A 16,559-nucleotide genomic window follows, 5' to 3' on the forward strand; every position below is an offset into this window, starting at 1 on the left:
TCAGTAAAAATGCAGTTTTTAACCTAGAAAAGGTTGAAGAGCAGTGCCATCATGCCCCCACGCCATCTCACCCATGCTACTAACCACAGTGCTTGTAGCATCTCACGTGCCAGGAGTGAGGCACCCCTGTAACCCATCTGGAAAACAAAAGTGGGAAATTCTGCTGGGGCTCACAAGGCAGAAGCGCCAGTGCTGGACCTCTCCATAATAAGGGATTTCCCTCCATTTCTCTGAGAGTTTCAGAAACTTCATGTGTCACTGTCATGCTCCAGCACTCTCCATGGCTCACAGTGCTCAGCAGCTGGGAGAGCTGAGCTCCTAATGATTTATGTCCGCTCTCTGTTCACTTTAAAGAACCAATGAGCATGTGCAAAATCCACTTTTTTACACGTAGAACACAAAGGCATTTTTCCTGCCAGCAGCTCAATGCAGAGAGCAATAGCCCTGGAACAATTAGCACGGAGGCAGCATTTCTATGCACACTGCAGGATACAAGGTGATGTACAGGGCGAGGTATGGCATGTATGTCCACCCATCTATGTACTATTTCCACACTAGTTCATTGTGAGTACAGGGTATGTCTCTGTGTAGCATGTACATTTCACTAATGATAAACTGTGAAGAGCTTTGATCATGCTAACAGGACTAAAACTCTTGCTATTTAATTATAAAAACAGATAAAATATCATTCAATCATTAACATATCTTAACAAAAAAAAATACAGAACCCAAAACTGTCCTGGTTTTGTGTCAATGACCAGTCCTCAAGTAAACAAAATAAAATTGGGGGGGGGGAGACAGAAAATCTCCATGTAAAAAGTACGCACACATCAACCCCCTCAGGCCACAATGATGCAGTTGTACAGTAATTTACTGTTGCACTGCTGTCAGGCTTACCTTGCATGACTCATAGTGAATCATGGACAGAATTGTGTATTAGAGAAAGAGATGCCGCCTACACAGAGCAGTGTCTTGAGTTATTCCCACCTTCTTGCTTCCCCCTCCAAGTGGAAACACATTTTTTCATATTTGGCATTGCAGCTATTCAGTTAACACAGTGACTTAGGTTATTTCTGTATGTTTCTAATGGGGAGGCTTTTCAAATTGTTAATACCATGATATAATTAATAGTCAGGGACACTAGGACAAATCTAATCCCCAGCCATCTCAGAGCAATTCCCCATCTGTAGCATGGGGGAGGGGAGAGGATAGTATTGTACAGTACGCAGTTAATTCAAAAATATAACAAGATAAAATTAGAGCATCATTTATGAACAAAAAAGCAATAAGAAACAAGAAATCAGCATCCATGAGCATATAGCCTCACTCTGAAGGAGCTTTATCCTTAAAACACACAAAACTCACTGATTTCAATGAGGGTGAAGGATATCTCAGAAATACTACTTTTATAAAATTTTGAAGGATTTAGACTGCAAAATAATCCCCTTCACAAAAGCACAGGACTACTCATTCGTTAAAGCTGCCAGCTTTTATTTTCACTCTCCTGCAAAATTCTTGGGCACCAGAGGACAGCAAATACAAAGCCTTGGGAAAAGCTGCAGAAAAATCTGAAGCACCAGATGGCATTTTTCCCTAAACAGTGTCAGGAGGTAGAGAGAAACAAAGAAATTACCTTCCTAGGCTAGAATATTTTCAAAGCATAATAAATCCTTTTTAAAGACTGGGGAATCAGTTTGGTTTTGTAGATTTCAGGTAATGATACCCAGGGTTCTGTGAAGGTTGTATAGCCTCTATTACCACAGGTATATGCAATAAGTCTCCCATTCTTGTAGATTACCTGCTCATCTAATAAGAAATATACTTCTATGTTTACAACTGTGGCTGAAAACAGGACACAGCTACTTCAGCTTTTTCTTTTTTTTATGAAGCTCTTTCTGGATTTTAAAGGTTTTTTTTTTTTCTGGATTTTAAAGGGTTTTTATGGGCTGTGTGAAAATCAGCAGGGGGTGTCTTAATTTTTTTAATATACATTTTTATATGTATTTGTGGGAATAAACAGAGATCAGCAGGCATAAAAAGGTAATGGAAACAGGTAACTTAAAAAAATGCTACAGTTTCAAGACATTATCAGCAGGCTAGTTTTAGTATGGTATACCTGTGTCTTGAATCTTTGTTCAATTTTCTTTGTCAACTTTCAAAGTGTGAAAGGCAACATCCATGCACAGTCATATTCAGGCTTAAAAGAGATCACATGGAAAGCAATAAAACAGAGAAAAAAACTAACTGCATAATTAAATGAAATTGAAATATTAGAGAGCAGGCATCTAGGATTATACGTGGTCCTAATAATGTTACAAATGTCTACTCTGACTGAAAGAAAAAAAAAATGAAAGAGAAAAAAAAGTGGTCATTGCATTAATTATTTTTTTTCTACTCTGACTGAAAGAAAAAAAAAAAAAAAAGAGAGAGAGAGAGAAAAAAAAGTGGTCATTGCATTATTGCATTAATTATTTTTTTTTAGACCATAGACCTGTATGAGAACCGTATGTGATTCTTACAATCAAATATGTGAGTAGTGAAGTTCACTAGTTAAGTATGTGTTGAATATCCTTGTGAATTAAGAGACCACAGAGACAGTTAAAAAAAAAAACACATCTTAATTTCAAGACTATGTTTGCCATATCATTGTTCTCTTTAGTGATTTAGTTTCCCATATTTTTAAGTTATGGATCATAGAACCACAGAATGGTTTCTGTTGGAAAGAACCATAAGTATAATCCAGATGCAACCCCTCTGTCACAGGCAGGGATGCCACCTACTACATCAGGTTGCCCAGGGTCCCATCCAACCCAGCCTTGAACACCTTCAGGAATGGTCCATCCACAGCATCTCTTTGCAACCTGTTCCAGTGCCTCAAAACCCACATAGTAAAGAATTTATCTTCAGGGACGTTGAAAGTTTACTTCAGTTACCATAAAAGCACTAAAATATTTTGATCTACTTGTACAAATATTGTAAAAGTATTTCAATAAGACCGTCATTGTGCAATCGCTCCGTAATTACTTAAGACTCTTGTATCTTGATTCTTGCAGTTGCTTTCATGTGCAGAAGTATGTTGTAGTCTATAGCTGTTGCCACAAACTAAGAAACTAAGTAGTAAGAACTTTCTCTGTACACAGGGAACTAAAATTCACTATAACTATATATAAATAAATATATTTTTTTTTTTCAAAAGAACATTTAATAGATCAGTCTGTACCCTAAATACAAAGTGGTAACTTCTTTTAGCACTAACTTCAGGAGTGTGTTGTTCAGTTACTCCTTCCACTTCTCTCTGAAGCTGAGCATGAAGCTAAGAGTAAATATAATATTAGCATCTTTTGCATGATAGCTTTGTACTCATAACTGAAGACTTCTTAAGTATATGATTCTGTAGCTCACAGTAGATTTTCAGTGAGTCTGTAGTACAAAAGTTACAGTTAGTGTGTACCAGAGGTAGTGCATGAGCACTCTGGAACTTCATTATAGAAGAAGCTGTGGTCATGTAGAAGGATCTTGTGATCTAAGGCCTTAATGTTGCAGTGAACTCTGCATCCTCAGTCCTTTACATCCATGTGGTATCATGGTCTATGATGCATCCTGTGGTCAACAGAAGAACAGTCACTAGTTTCATTGCTCCCAGTACAGCAGCTGCCAACTCATCTTTCCTCCTGTTGTTCACTGTCAGTATCAGCTTTATGATCTTCTGATTGTTTAAAAACAAAACTTATCTGTTTTCTGAATGTATTAGTTTATTGTGAAGTGCATACTAAGAAACTGTTGTCAGGTAAAAACTCTTGCTGTCTATACAGCCAAAAGGAGAAATGTTCTCCACATCTCATTTTTTGTTCACCTTTCAAGGATTTCACACTAGTGTTGATGCCTTCTGCCAAAGCATTACTTTGTCAATTTAGAAGGAACTAAAGTACATCTTCCCTCTATAAAAGATAATCTGAGAATGAAATATTTTGCACATGGCTGTGGTCACTTGTTTTTGTCTAAAGATCAAGAAATCAGATAAGTTTGGAATAATTTCCATTTGAAATTAAAATAAATAAATAAATAAATAAATAAACCTTAATTTGCTCTTCAGAAATAAAGGAACATAAAAGTGTCCTTTCTTGTAGGCAATGCTGGGTCGAGGGAATGGAGAATCCTCGAGAAAGAAAGAGGAAGAGGAAGTTCAGAGCAGACACAGACTGATTCCTGTTGGAAGAAAGATTTATGAATTCTACAATGCTCCTATTGTTAAATTTTGGTTTTACACAGTAAGATATCTTTCTTGTTACTACTGATTTGGACAAGTACCAGAATTGGGTTAAAGTCATATTGTGTATTTTTTTGAAAGTCTGTGTCTGTGTGCATTGGAGGGCTTAAATAATTTAATAAACATGTTGTGAAGAAGTCAGATAGCACTTGCAAACCTTTCAAAGTGTTTTAAATTCAGCACACTTTATTTAGGAAATTAATGGTTAAACACTGCATGCAAACTTTTGTCAAGTACAATAAGTAGTAGCTTGCTGCAATCAGTGCTCCCAAGGAATTCCCAATAGGAGTGTTTCCAATAGTAAGCCCAATACAAAGCTGGTTTTAATCACCATCTCAAATCAGATAATAACTGATGAAAATATGAAACAGACAGAACACATTTTTTCTTGGAACATTTTTGCTTTGTTGATTTTACTAGTCTGCAAAGTGTCTCTCAAAGAAAGTGTTTGAGTAAGTAGCCACAAGATAACAAAAATATGAATAGTAACCGACATACATTTTTCAGCGACAAACTAAGTCAAACCAAGCTAATATCCCTATGTTATAAAGAAACAAACCTTGGAGATGGGACAGAAAACAGCTGAGGTCATATATTTTGACTATAGTAAGTCAAAAATTTTACTAGGTATTCTCACAGATACATTAGTAATTGCTATATTACTTAAAGTTATTACATAGATAAAAAGGTTTTTGGTGATTGATCCTCAAGAGTTGATGTTAATTATTCTCTACCCAGCTGGAATCAGGGATTGGAAAGGATTCTATTAGGGTCCCTCTTACATCAGGTACCATCTGTTATTTTCATTCAAAACTTGGATGATGAAGTTTTGTAAATGGCTCTGGAATGTAGAAGGATGACATCAAAATTAAAATGAACATGGAAATTAGTCCTTCCAATCAGCTTCACTGGAATATTATAATCCACTTCAGTTTCTGCATAATGTGAAAAATGTGTACTGGTTTGAAGGCCAAAAAAAAAAAAAAAAAAAAAAAAGTCCTGCAGAAGGAATGCAATGGTCTTCAAATATGTGTAAGTTTCTGTAAAAAGGAACAAAATCTGAAGAATACAAGAATACTGTCCAAATCCTTATACTGTCCAAATCCTTTCTGAATAGGATTGCATCAAGGCAATTCTTGGTAAGATATTAGGAAACAGCTTCTACATGTTCTGAGAAATATTGTTATAAATCATGTAAGGAGACAGTAGATTTTCCATTGTCAGGGATTTCTAAGTTTATCTTGTCAAAACATGTGTCCAATATGGCATATTAATTATGCCTTGTCACTATGGAGTTGTTCAGCTGACTTCTTGTCCATCCCAGTTAAATTTTCCATCATTCTGCTGAAATCACAGCAAATAGCAATGAATGCATTTGTTTGCTTCCTTCTGTAGATGACTTCTTAAAAGAAAAAAATGCCTTACTGAGATCCAGACAATATGTCTACAGACAGCAGAAACAACTTACATTTATAGAAACCAAACTGTAGTGGACTGCTTATGCTAGCAAATAGTTCCAGTTTGGCAACTTGAAGTTACGGCTTTCTGAACTGTGGCCATTAGAGGTTAATCAGCATGATGAGTCTAGAAACTCATCAGCAGCAACCTGGTCCCATTATCAATTGCTATATATGTTATGTATAACCAGAAAAGTCTTTTCACTGTAAACAGAAACAAACATACTGGCTTTCCCTGTTAACTCAATTTTGAAATGGGAGAAAGATCAATATTATGTTGCCTTTTAGACTTGGTTCTACAGTCCTGAGGCAGGTCTCACTTAAGGTCACTTATTAAAGTCGGATCTTGCCTGTACCAAGTTTCAAGAGCAAATTAAGGTGCAATTTAAGGTGCAATTGCAATGCTTGACCAGTGGGTATGTTCAGGAATTCCAGGACAGAAAAAAAAAATGTTTCATAAGACCATTAAAATTGTGCAGCCTATCACACGACAAATGCACAGGCAGAAACACTAATCATAGATTTCAAAAGCAATCTTCAAAATTTTACATTCCAAACTCCAAAATGTAAGAAATGTGGCTTCTGCATGTCATTTAAAATCATTTGATTATTCTATATCTACTTGTCTTTATCCATCTTCATTTTTAAAATAAACAAGAGTGCTTTAGATGTGGAAATTTCTGTGTAAGAAATATTTTGGCTCAGCAGATGAGCTAAAATAAACAGCGTTTTCTCAAACAAAAAGGAATTTTGCCTTTCTCTCTGGGCATGCGGTAGTTTCAAAAGTCAACTACTCTGTTCTATTTTTGTGGCTGTTGCACTGAAAATCATGATTCAAAGGTTTCAGCCCAGAGATTGTCCAATAAGAAGAGGACAGCCTTCCCCATTGAAGTACGAGTTTTACATTGAAATGCTGTCATGATGTGAGAAGCCCCATTTCTACCTCCTGTGAGAAAGAGGTACAAAGGGAATTGAATCCCCAAAAAGAGTCATGTTCCAGGCATCAGAACAGCTTCGTCCTAAGTTTTTAATTTTGGAAGCAAGTCACTTTATGATCATTTAATTATTGCAATCTGTGAGAAAAGAGGAGGGTACATTCATTTTTGAAGCACTCTCTTGCTGGTTGCAATTTCCAGGTTTGTCCCTTACAGTGGTGCATATTGAAGTATACACAAAATAGGACAACATCCACAGGAGGGCAGGGAGGAACCCATCCTAGAAAATTCCTAGCAGCTACTCCTCTGCTTAGTGTCTTCAGGTACTGGACTCAGGGGTAGAAATGGCAGACACTAGCTCTTCGTAAAAGCAAAAAAAAAAGAAGGTTTAGTTACTTGTGTAATAGCACTTTCAAAAAATCTTGACTACCAGTATTTGCATCCCTACTGAAATTTGACAGTAGTGTGGGACTAGAACATGTTCCTGTAAGGACCATCCCTCCTAGAGAGGGAGATGGAGGAAGTCAGCCATGGTCTGAAGGGATGGCTTCTTGGGTTAAAAAGGTATGATGTCAGCATAATTTCATCATTAAATCAAGATTAAACCAAATTTTTCCATGCAAAAAAATTCCAGTAACTTTCAGTAATTTTTGATTGACAAAAACCAGCAATAGTGATTACAACAACAACAACAAAGGAAAGAAAAACAATTAAAATCAAAAGCCCCTAGTTACACTGAAAATCTTGTAGTTCTGCCTGCCCAAATAGTTGTTTGGCTAACTCAGCTGATACTCTAGATGCTGACTTAAATCAATATTGCTCTCAGTTTCCTTCCAGAGTGGTGAGGTAAAACCAAGATATCTCCAGACCCGAAATCTGCAATTCATTTTTACTCACAAACTGAAAGACCCGTGAAATCATTTTCTCCTCTGTTTTAAGCATATGAGAAGCTGTGATTCAACTGGTTGTCCTATCTGTGTAGATATTTAAGGACAATGTAAGGAGTTCTCAAGTATCCTTAAAACCAGCAACTGAAAGGGAAACAAGAATCCTGTGCCTTTTACACGGAGCAGAAGCAATTTTCTGTAACAAATACAGCAAGATTATAAATCATGTTTTGTGAGGTGCTGAACACTTGAAATAATCCCATCCCAAAGTACTAAGACCCTCTGTGGTTGTTTCATCTGAAGTCTGATACTGAGTACAAAATAGTTGTGGGTATTATGGAACTGCAAAAGAACTGTATTGTAATACAAATGTATGTACTAAGCATTCTGCAACAATTATTAAAATGTTCATGCACAGAACTGAATCATCTTTTCTCTGATTTAAATTTGGCTTCAGGTGAAGGTTCTTGTAGGGCTGCTGTTCGAAAAGCAAAGTAGATATGAAGAGGGATTCTGGTCAACACAGAGCCCAGCCCCAGCTGCTCACTTTTGCTACAGCTCACACTCCAGAGTAACAGTTAGGCTTCTCTGAGTTTCATGAACTTGATGATACTATTTGCTAACTTGTATTTCTTTGACTGACCAATTATATTCAACATAGACAAAAGAAAAGAAAAAGAAACCAAAAACTTCAACCATACTTTCCTTTGTATCAAAAATTAGGCCAGAAAGTAGATGTATTAGAGAAGGGAAAAAAGAAAATGAAACAAAACAAAAACTTGCAGAAAATACAAGGCAAATGAATGTATGACTTTGCATGGCTACTTGCTGCAGCAAAGTAAGTAGGAGTAGCAGTATTTGGGGGAGGAATGATGGTGGAAGTTAAAGCAGTACTTCATTGAGTAGGGACATCTCTAATGATACTTAGAACCTTTTGGATACCAAGCAAGGATTGTGCAAAAAGGGCATGAATTGTCAGTGACCCCAAGTTAGGTGAACAAGGAGAGGAAGCAAAGAGCAGGGATGCTGGACAAGTAATTGTTATTAGAAGTGGATGGGGGAGAAGTATTCACACGAGTTAACTTAGTAAATCAGTGTCTGGTAGCCAGCATTGCGATATGTGAAATGGCAGTCCCCGCCACTGTGGGAAAATCTGAAGGGACTGTATTAATATAGTTTTGTTGGAGAGGCAGCTGTAGCTAGAGGAGAGGATATATGTACATGTATTTTGTAGATTCTATATTGTATATGTTAGTATGAGCTTAATCTGAGTTTAATATGTTAATGTGAGCTTAAAACCCGGAGTACTCTCTGATCTTTCTTTGGTCTGTTTAGTTACACTGGAATTAGGAACATCAAATCACACCTGAGAAACTGGCTCAGATGTATAAATGTAGTGACTACTAATATTCATTTAATTTTGTTTCTTTACAGCTGGCATACATAGGCTACTTGATGCTGTTCAATTATATAGTGTTAGTGAAGATGGATCGCTGGCCATCTACACAGGAATGGATTGTCATCTCATACATTTTCACTCTGGGAATAGAGAAGATGAGAGAGGTAAAGTCAACCCAACCACAAAAGACAGAATGAAAAATACAATGTGTGGTGTGTCTTTATGCATTTTAATATTTGTTTTTATTATTTTTCTCAGGATATTTTCTGATGAATGGGTTTAATATAAAATTTCTCTTTTTTTTTTTCAGAAAAGCAGATGAATTGTTAAAAACACAGCATTAAAAATTCTATCTTCCTCCATTTTTAAACCAAGAATTGCTTCCTTTCTTTGTATAATGACCTTACTTGCATGGAATTTCTCTGTTCAGATTTCTGCATGATGCATGTCAAATGCCATTCACAAGTATGGGGTGCGATTCTGATATACCTTAAAGCTCGGCCATCATCCTTGAAATGATGCCTAGGCTTTGAAGTATGTTTGAGGAATAGAGAAGGGAGATAAGAGTATAATGGAATGGACACAGAGACATGACAATAGAATGATAACCAAGAAGTCTATGCCTGAATCCTCACCAAAAGTAGAGTTCATTCAAAATTTACAATTGTTCTGTCTGTCCAAGTACCTCATGTGAAAGCATTAAATAAAACCAGACATAACTGGGGGAAAAATTAGATCCATGATGAGTGTTACAGTATATTTTGGATAGATTCTCCCCCTTTTTAATCTTGAAATTTCTTAGTAATTATGTCCAGCAATAGCATGCATCTCCCTAAAAATGCTAGAGCAGACACATAGAGCTAAGAAATTATTTAAGGTAGTGCTCAGTCTATAGGAAGAGTGATCTTGTTCTGCCACCCCCTGCCCCTCATGGTCTCTCCCAGCCGCAGACTCTTCTGTGCCATTTTCACTTGGCCAAATGTTCATTTATTCCACAATGCCACCAGAGGCCAAATTCATCCCTGATGTGTGTAGGTGCAAGTCCCATTGACCTCAGCTGAAACAGCACATTTGTACCCCTGGGCTGAATTTGTTGCCATTTACGTCTGTATGTTCTGCAGCAAATGTTTTTGAGGACTAGCAGAAAATGGTCTTGCAACAGCCACTTAGACTCCAAATATAGGTTTCAAACACTGCACGGCAAACTACATTATAAATTAAAAGAGCAGAGGAAAAGACGTTAATTGAGCGAGTGTCCTTCGCTAACCAAAAGAAAAAGGGAAATAGAGGCGGCAAGCCACACGGTGGCTCTGCAGCACTGATGGAGACAAAGCACCGCTGGCTCAGTAGGTGGGAGACTGCTGGCAGGAATGGAGTGTGCCATTTATATCTAATCATTCACCCTAAATTGTCCTTTCCACAAAAGTTTATCAAGAGCATTTGTGGGAATGAATTTCTAAGCAGATGTTGGAGATTGTTCAAGGAAGATGAGCCTAAAATTCATTCTGAAAATGAATTATAAGAAAATTATAAGAATGGCATTCCTCTCTTTAAGGAACTGTATGAGTCTGCTCAAATGTTCTCATGCTAAATATAGAAAATTAAAACAAACAGCTTGTTAACTAACTAAAAGCTAGGAATTATTCATAGAAATCACTTGAGGAATAGTTTCAGCAGTAATTCAGGAAAACAATCAGCTCTCCCAAATGATCTAGCAAATAAAATGGTGATAAATTCATAAGGTAAGATTAATTATTTTTATGAATTATCTTGTCAGCTGTGGAACTGAAATTCCAAAAACAAGTCCAAGTGATAGCTAGTCTTTTGCTGGTTTTAATGCCAATCCCAGATCTTTATGGTCAGTAACAAATTTCTTGACATTTTGATACATACTTTAGAATAATGTTCTTTAAATGTATAGTGTTTTTAACAGTGAATTTCCTGATTAAATGCCTTTCTTTGTTTCTCCCTCTATTCTAAGACTCTAACTAGGATCAATCAATTTGAAACGAAAAGTCATACCTACATTTCTTCTATTTTTGGGGGGATTTCAGAGGAATTAAGGTTTTATTCCTTTTTAATATATATATATATATAGTATATATATGTGTATGTATTATATACCTTTTATTTAAAAAAATATTTTACAAATAGATGCAGGCTAAGACTAGAAGAATTTGAAGGTTTCACACAAAAAAAAAAAAAAAAAAAATTAGAGAGTACATATAGTATTATATGCTAGGGAGCTACCAGTTTTGGTTGCAGGCAGTGTGGCACCTATCTTTATTTCAGGCTTAAATTAAGGCAACTCAGCTCCTTTCCTCTCTGTGTCCTGTGTCCTTCAGATATTGATGTCAGAGCCTGGGAAACTGTTACAGAAAGTAAAAGTTTGGCTGCAAGAGTACTGGAATGTTACAGATCTCATAGCTATCCTGCTGTTCTCTGTTGGGATGGTCCTCCGTCTGCAAGATCTGCCACTCCGGAGTGATGGCCGGGTCATATACTGTGTCAACATCATTTACTGGTATATACGATTACTAGACATCTTCGGAGTAAACAAGTACTTGGGACCATATGTTATGATGATTGGAAAAATGGTAAGAAAAGTTGATGAACTCGTTCTCTTTTTTTGCCAGCATGTTCTTGATTCAGTGTCTCTGGTTTGGCCAATTAAATCACTCCAGTGTTTTTTTGTTTTGTGGTTTGTTTTTGTTTGTTTTGTGGTTGGTTTGTTTGTTTTTTTTTCTTAACAGATTAGTATTTTCATGTAAGCTAAAAATCAGGTCCTTATTGAATCAGATCATCTGCACAGACCCCCAGAACTGGGGATTAGACTCTGCCTATTCTGTTAGATGATATATTGTTTGTGTTTCTCTCAGATCTCTCTTCAGTAGCAAAGCCATCTACCTCATTTGCAGTAAACACACAGGGTATTAATTCTCAACTAGTTGCAAAGGAGAGAGATTTGTTTAGCTTGGAGGAAAAAAAAAAAAAAAAAAAAAAAAAATCAGGATTCTGAGACCCTCAAAGAAATTATGTCACAGTAAGTATGTTCAAAACCATAATGGTCAGATTAAAACCGTGACATTTCTCTATTTTGTTCCATAGCCACATGTCTTTCTTGCTTGTTCAGGTATATTTCTGTGAGATGAGAAATTTATGTGCCTAACTGCAGCCTCTGTCCCCTGGCTGCATCACATGTATACAGTGTGGCACACGAATTAATAGTTTACATAATAGTAAATTCATATAAAGTGGATCAAGTGATATGTATAGTTGTATGTGTAACATTTAACTTTTTGTATTTATATATATATTTATATCAGCAGAAGCGTTACATTAAAGCACAATTTTGCTTATCTGAGTTAAGGAAAATTGTTGAGTTTACAGAAACACATGTACAGGTCACTGATATTCGGGTACCTGCACATGTAGCTAAACATGTGCTAACACATATATTTATGTTTTAGATACAGTTAGCCAGCTTTTGTTGTGTAAATAATGTCTGCTTCATGCATTCTAGAGCTTAAGATTTATTTTTAAAAATAAGGATGAAATAATCCTTGAGGTCAGTATTCAGTAAAAGCCAAACTGGATATTAAATTTCCTAATTATAAATATCATTACTGCTATCTAATTGATATGTGGACAATATTGAATAAATTCAAATAGGTTCTGTGTTCTGTTTGCCTTACCATTGTCCATAAAATGAAAAGCCAACAACCCTACTTCCTTGCCATCATACATGTAGGAAAAAGGGACATATATGAATTCATGGACTACAATTCTTTGATATTAAGTTACTCACAACAAGCCCAGTGTTTATTTGCTGCAGACAGAATTTTGAAGTCTGGTTCCTTCCTTCAAGGAAGCCAACAGGTTTTTTATGGGTGGGGATTTGCAGTGCTCCAGAGTGCACCACTACAGGAACACTCAGGAGTTCTTGCTATGAATTACTGGAAAAGGACAGCAGGATGAGAGAAAGGACTAAAACCAATTATCCTTCAATTCTGTATTAATTTTCACAGATATCATGGCCAAAAAGTTTCAGAGCTGTTATGTTAGCAAAAGCAGCCCAAAAAACAGTTCAATATTAAACGAGTTGATCATGAATAACAAACTTCTAGCAGTCAGAGTTATGGAGGACTGATAGGAACCCAGCTTCACCAGTAGTTTAAGCAGTGTTTTGTGGTTGTTTTTTTGTTTGTTTGTTTTTGTTTTTTTTTTGTTTGTTTGTTTGTTTGTTTTTTTCCCCCACTGGTATCAACATAGAAAGGAAATGGTTGAAATCATCAAAATAATATATTTTACATTCCTTTGTCATTCTTACATGTGCATAATGAATTAAGTTGCACTCCACTTTCATTGGAAAACTAATGCATGAAAATCACTAGCCTCTGTAGGCTTAGCACCTACTCAGAGAGTTTTGAATTCAGCTACCAGATTTCTCTGAAGGTGTGGGCATCTGTTAAAGAAGGGAAGTTGTTTTATTTTATGCCTTCCTGTTATTTGATTTTCACACCTCATCCAGTTTTCCATGCACTCAGCAACTCTGGCACATCTATTTTGCCCACATATGCAATGCCCAGCTGGTTTCAGTTACATAAATTTGCCCCTAACAACTGTTTTCTGGCCAGCTTATTCCCCTGTGTAATGGCCAACCCATTTATAACATGCACAGACTTCCCTGGGGTTGCACCTGCTCACTCTGGGCTGCAGTGGCCTCCCCTGTGTATTTCTGTTTAAATCACAGGCACATTTACCTCTTTGCAAGTACCATTCAGTGCTGTGGAGACAATAAATTTGTACTTGTTTCTAAAAAGTAAGCCCATCACAGCTATTGAGTTCCTCAGCAGACTATATTTAATGCAATCTATAGCCTGAGCTTTTATACTGAGCTTCTGTTTAAGCAAATTTTAGACTCAGGAGGGAACAGATGACTCTTTTCATCTTTCCAATATAAAGGAACTTTCCCTTCACCTGCCTCTCCACTGCATCCAACAGAATAGCAGTAATAGGTTTTAGTGGGCCTTGTGAACAAATATGCAAATTAAATTAAGGCAGGAATAGTATTCAGAGGTTTAAAAGGAAGGATGAAGAGAGGAGGAAGAAGATGAATGGCAAAGTTTATTATTATCTACTAATTTCAGTTACAGAATGTGCTTATTATAGTGTGCTTTTCCAATCCCTGCACAATGGTAGATTTACTTCCTGCCTATTTCAGAATGAAATGCAATCACTGTGCATGTCAAGAGAGTCAGAAGTATATCAGTTCCCCTTCTGTATGGGAATGTCTACATTTTCTTAGTTTCTTTGATTAAAAAAAAAAAAAGGGGCGAGGGGGAATGGAGCCAACTTCTTAATAAAACTGCACCAAAAGATCTTTGTTTTATCAGCTGTTTGAATAGGTGACTAAAGGGTTCTTCAGAATGACTGAACAGTCACTGCATTGTTAAAACAGCAATTGTAATTTGAGCCTGCAGGCCAAGGGGCCTGATACACTGCTCATTGCAGTCAGTGGAAACACGCCCATATATTTCACTCAATTCAAGACAAGCTACTGACATTTTAGAATGATATCTGGTTGAATGAGGGAAACACTAATACACTGGTTGAACGGAAAATAACACTGAAAATTTAATTTCTTGCAAAGTGAGTTCAAACCTCTGTGAATCTTGATCAAAAGTGTTGGAAACATTTAAGATTATTTTTTTTAATTTCCAGCAAGTAATTTTTATGCGTATTACATCATATCATATCATATCATATCATATCATATCATATCATATCATATCATATCATATCATCTTTCTAAATGAAAGCATATTTTTATCAGAGAAGAAGGAAGGATACAGGTTTCATCTCCATATCTCTCTAAAAGCAGTAAGAATTAAGAGTAATTATGCATCTTCCCCATTTCAGGTTGCTGTCTGAGATATAATCATCCGGAATTCCCCTTCAACCAGGTTTTCTTGAAAGATTAATGACCTGAAAAAACATAAGAATGTTCATGATTTATTTGTCCATTTTTTATTTCTTTAAGGCATTTATTTACATGTCTCATCTTCCAATATGTGTGTGTGTGTTGTTTTTTTTTGTCTTTCTTTTCTGCATTAGTTTAAGGTTTTTATTTTTCCATGCTTCTTTTCACCTACCTCAATTCCTTCATTCTGTCTCGTGAAGACTCTCCTACCAGGGCCCTTCCCTACAGGTCTCTTTCTCTTAGAGTTGCTATCTTAGTGAGTATGAGAATATCCCTATCTGTTTGCTTTTCAGTATCCCTCTCTTTTCTCTGTTAAGTAATTTCATAGTGTTACTTTGACCTTACATCTCCATCCTTGTGCTTTTAACTGAAAAACCCCAACAGCAGTGGCAGATCCATCTGCTGGAAATTAGTAGCCCTGTTCCACTAGCTCCTGAAATGAATCACCCTGCTCCTTAGCTGTGGCAGGTCCATGTGGAGCTATAGAGCCACCAGTTAAAGTGCACGTTGGTTGCACACCTGCCTTGCAGTGAACTCAGAATGCTGAGTTCACCACCAGAGAAAGTGGAGACTGACAGGTTTAAGAGTCAGAAAGTTTTGAGGCTCTTTAGTTTGAGCAGACAGAAGTTGCTTCCACAGCCATGGAAATAACATGCCTCTATCATAACATGCCTTATAAATAAAAGCCTATAAATAAACCTGTAACTGAGAGTTCTAAAGGGACCTTACCAGAGACCTTACAAGAGTCACTTTTATTTTTCAAACATTTGAGTATGTCTGTGCTGTACCTGTTTGACGCCCAAGGCTCCTCCTTTGCTCCACTCTCTGGAGGGTCCCACTAATACTGCTTAGCACAGCTGTTCTTCTAATCTTCAGCCTCTAGTGAGAACCTCCTAGGACTGCTGTCCCAATTTTTCCTGGAACATTTTGAATGGGTAGATACTGTTTGCAGGCACTAATTAAAGCTGTGCATATGCTAATGAGGTATTCAACAATGCAGAAGAATAGGACTGAGTGCCTGTGTTATCTGCATTTTATTTTTTTAAATATGGCATTTGTTGGACACCACCACCAGCCTGAATTCTAGTCCAGCCAGTATCACAGCTTTCCTTTCTCACTGGTTACCCCTATGGCATGCCTTATGTTTCAATAACAGGCTGTTCTGCCACTCGTTATTCCTTATGTTATATCCAGGTTCCCTCCTTTTCACCAAGACAATGGGTACCAACAAATAAGATAGTCCATTTCAGACCTTTTGTTTTGATACAGTTGCCAATAGGTGCCTGTAAACAATACATTATCTCACAACCCTTGTTCAGGCCATGCTGCTGATGCCTATGAACTTATATTATTGTTCAGGCAACTGGTATGACCAGATGGCTGCTTGTGTTTTCAGGCCTATACATAACATTTATATAGTTCTTAAAAGGAATACTGGGAAAAAAATCAAAGACGCGGGGATACCATTTTCCTTCTTTCAAAATGAAATGATATGTGTAAAACTGAGAACATCTTTTCAGAAACTGTTTCTGAAAATTCTCTTTCTAAGGTTTAAAAACTTTTTTTGCAGCATAGACTAATGGAAATATGGACAAATATATTTCTTTAATTCTTGTCCTTTCTCTCTTTCT

At 36.7% G+C, this 16,559-nt stretch overlaps 1 protein-coding gene across 1 annotated transcript in view; it reads left to right on the forward strand.

Annotated features, from left to right (window-relative positions):
- The window catches only part of TRPM3 (transient receptor potential cation channel subfamily M member 3), a gene marked incomplete at its 5' end in the record, with an annotated part of 447,240 nt that overhangs the window by 403,239 nt on the left and 27,442 nt on the right, over positions 1 to 16,559 (forward strand). The window contains 4 exon segments of the mRNA XM_084503856.1: positions 4,128 to 4,268; positions 8,981 to 9,109; positions 11,291 to 11,545; positions 11,547 to 11,712. Coding sequence (XP_084359982.1) covers positions 4,128 to 4,268; positions 8,981 to 9,109; positions 11,291 to 11,545; positions 11,547 to 11,712 — 691 coding nt within the window.

The sequence above is a fragment of the Aythya ferina genome, assembly GCF_964211825.1.
Source record: "Aythya ferina genome assembly, chromosome: Z".
In the NCBI taxonomy this organism is placed as follows: domain Eukaryota; kingdom Metazoa; phylum Chordata; class Aves; order Anseriformes; family Anatidae; genus Aythya; species Aythya ferina.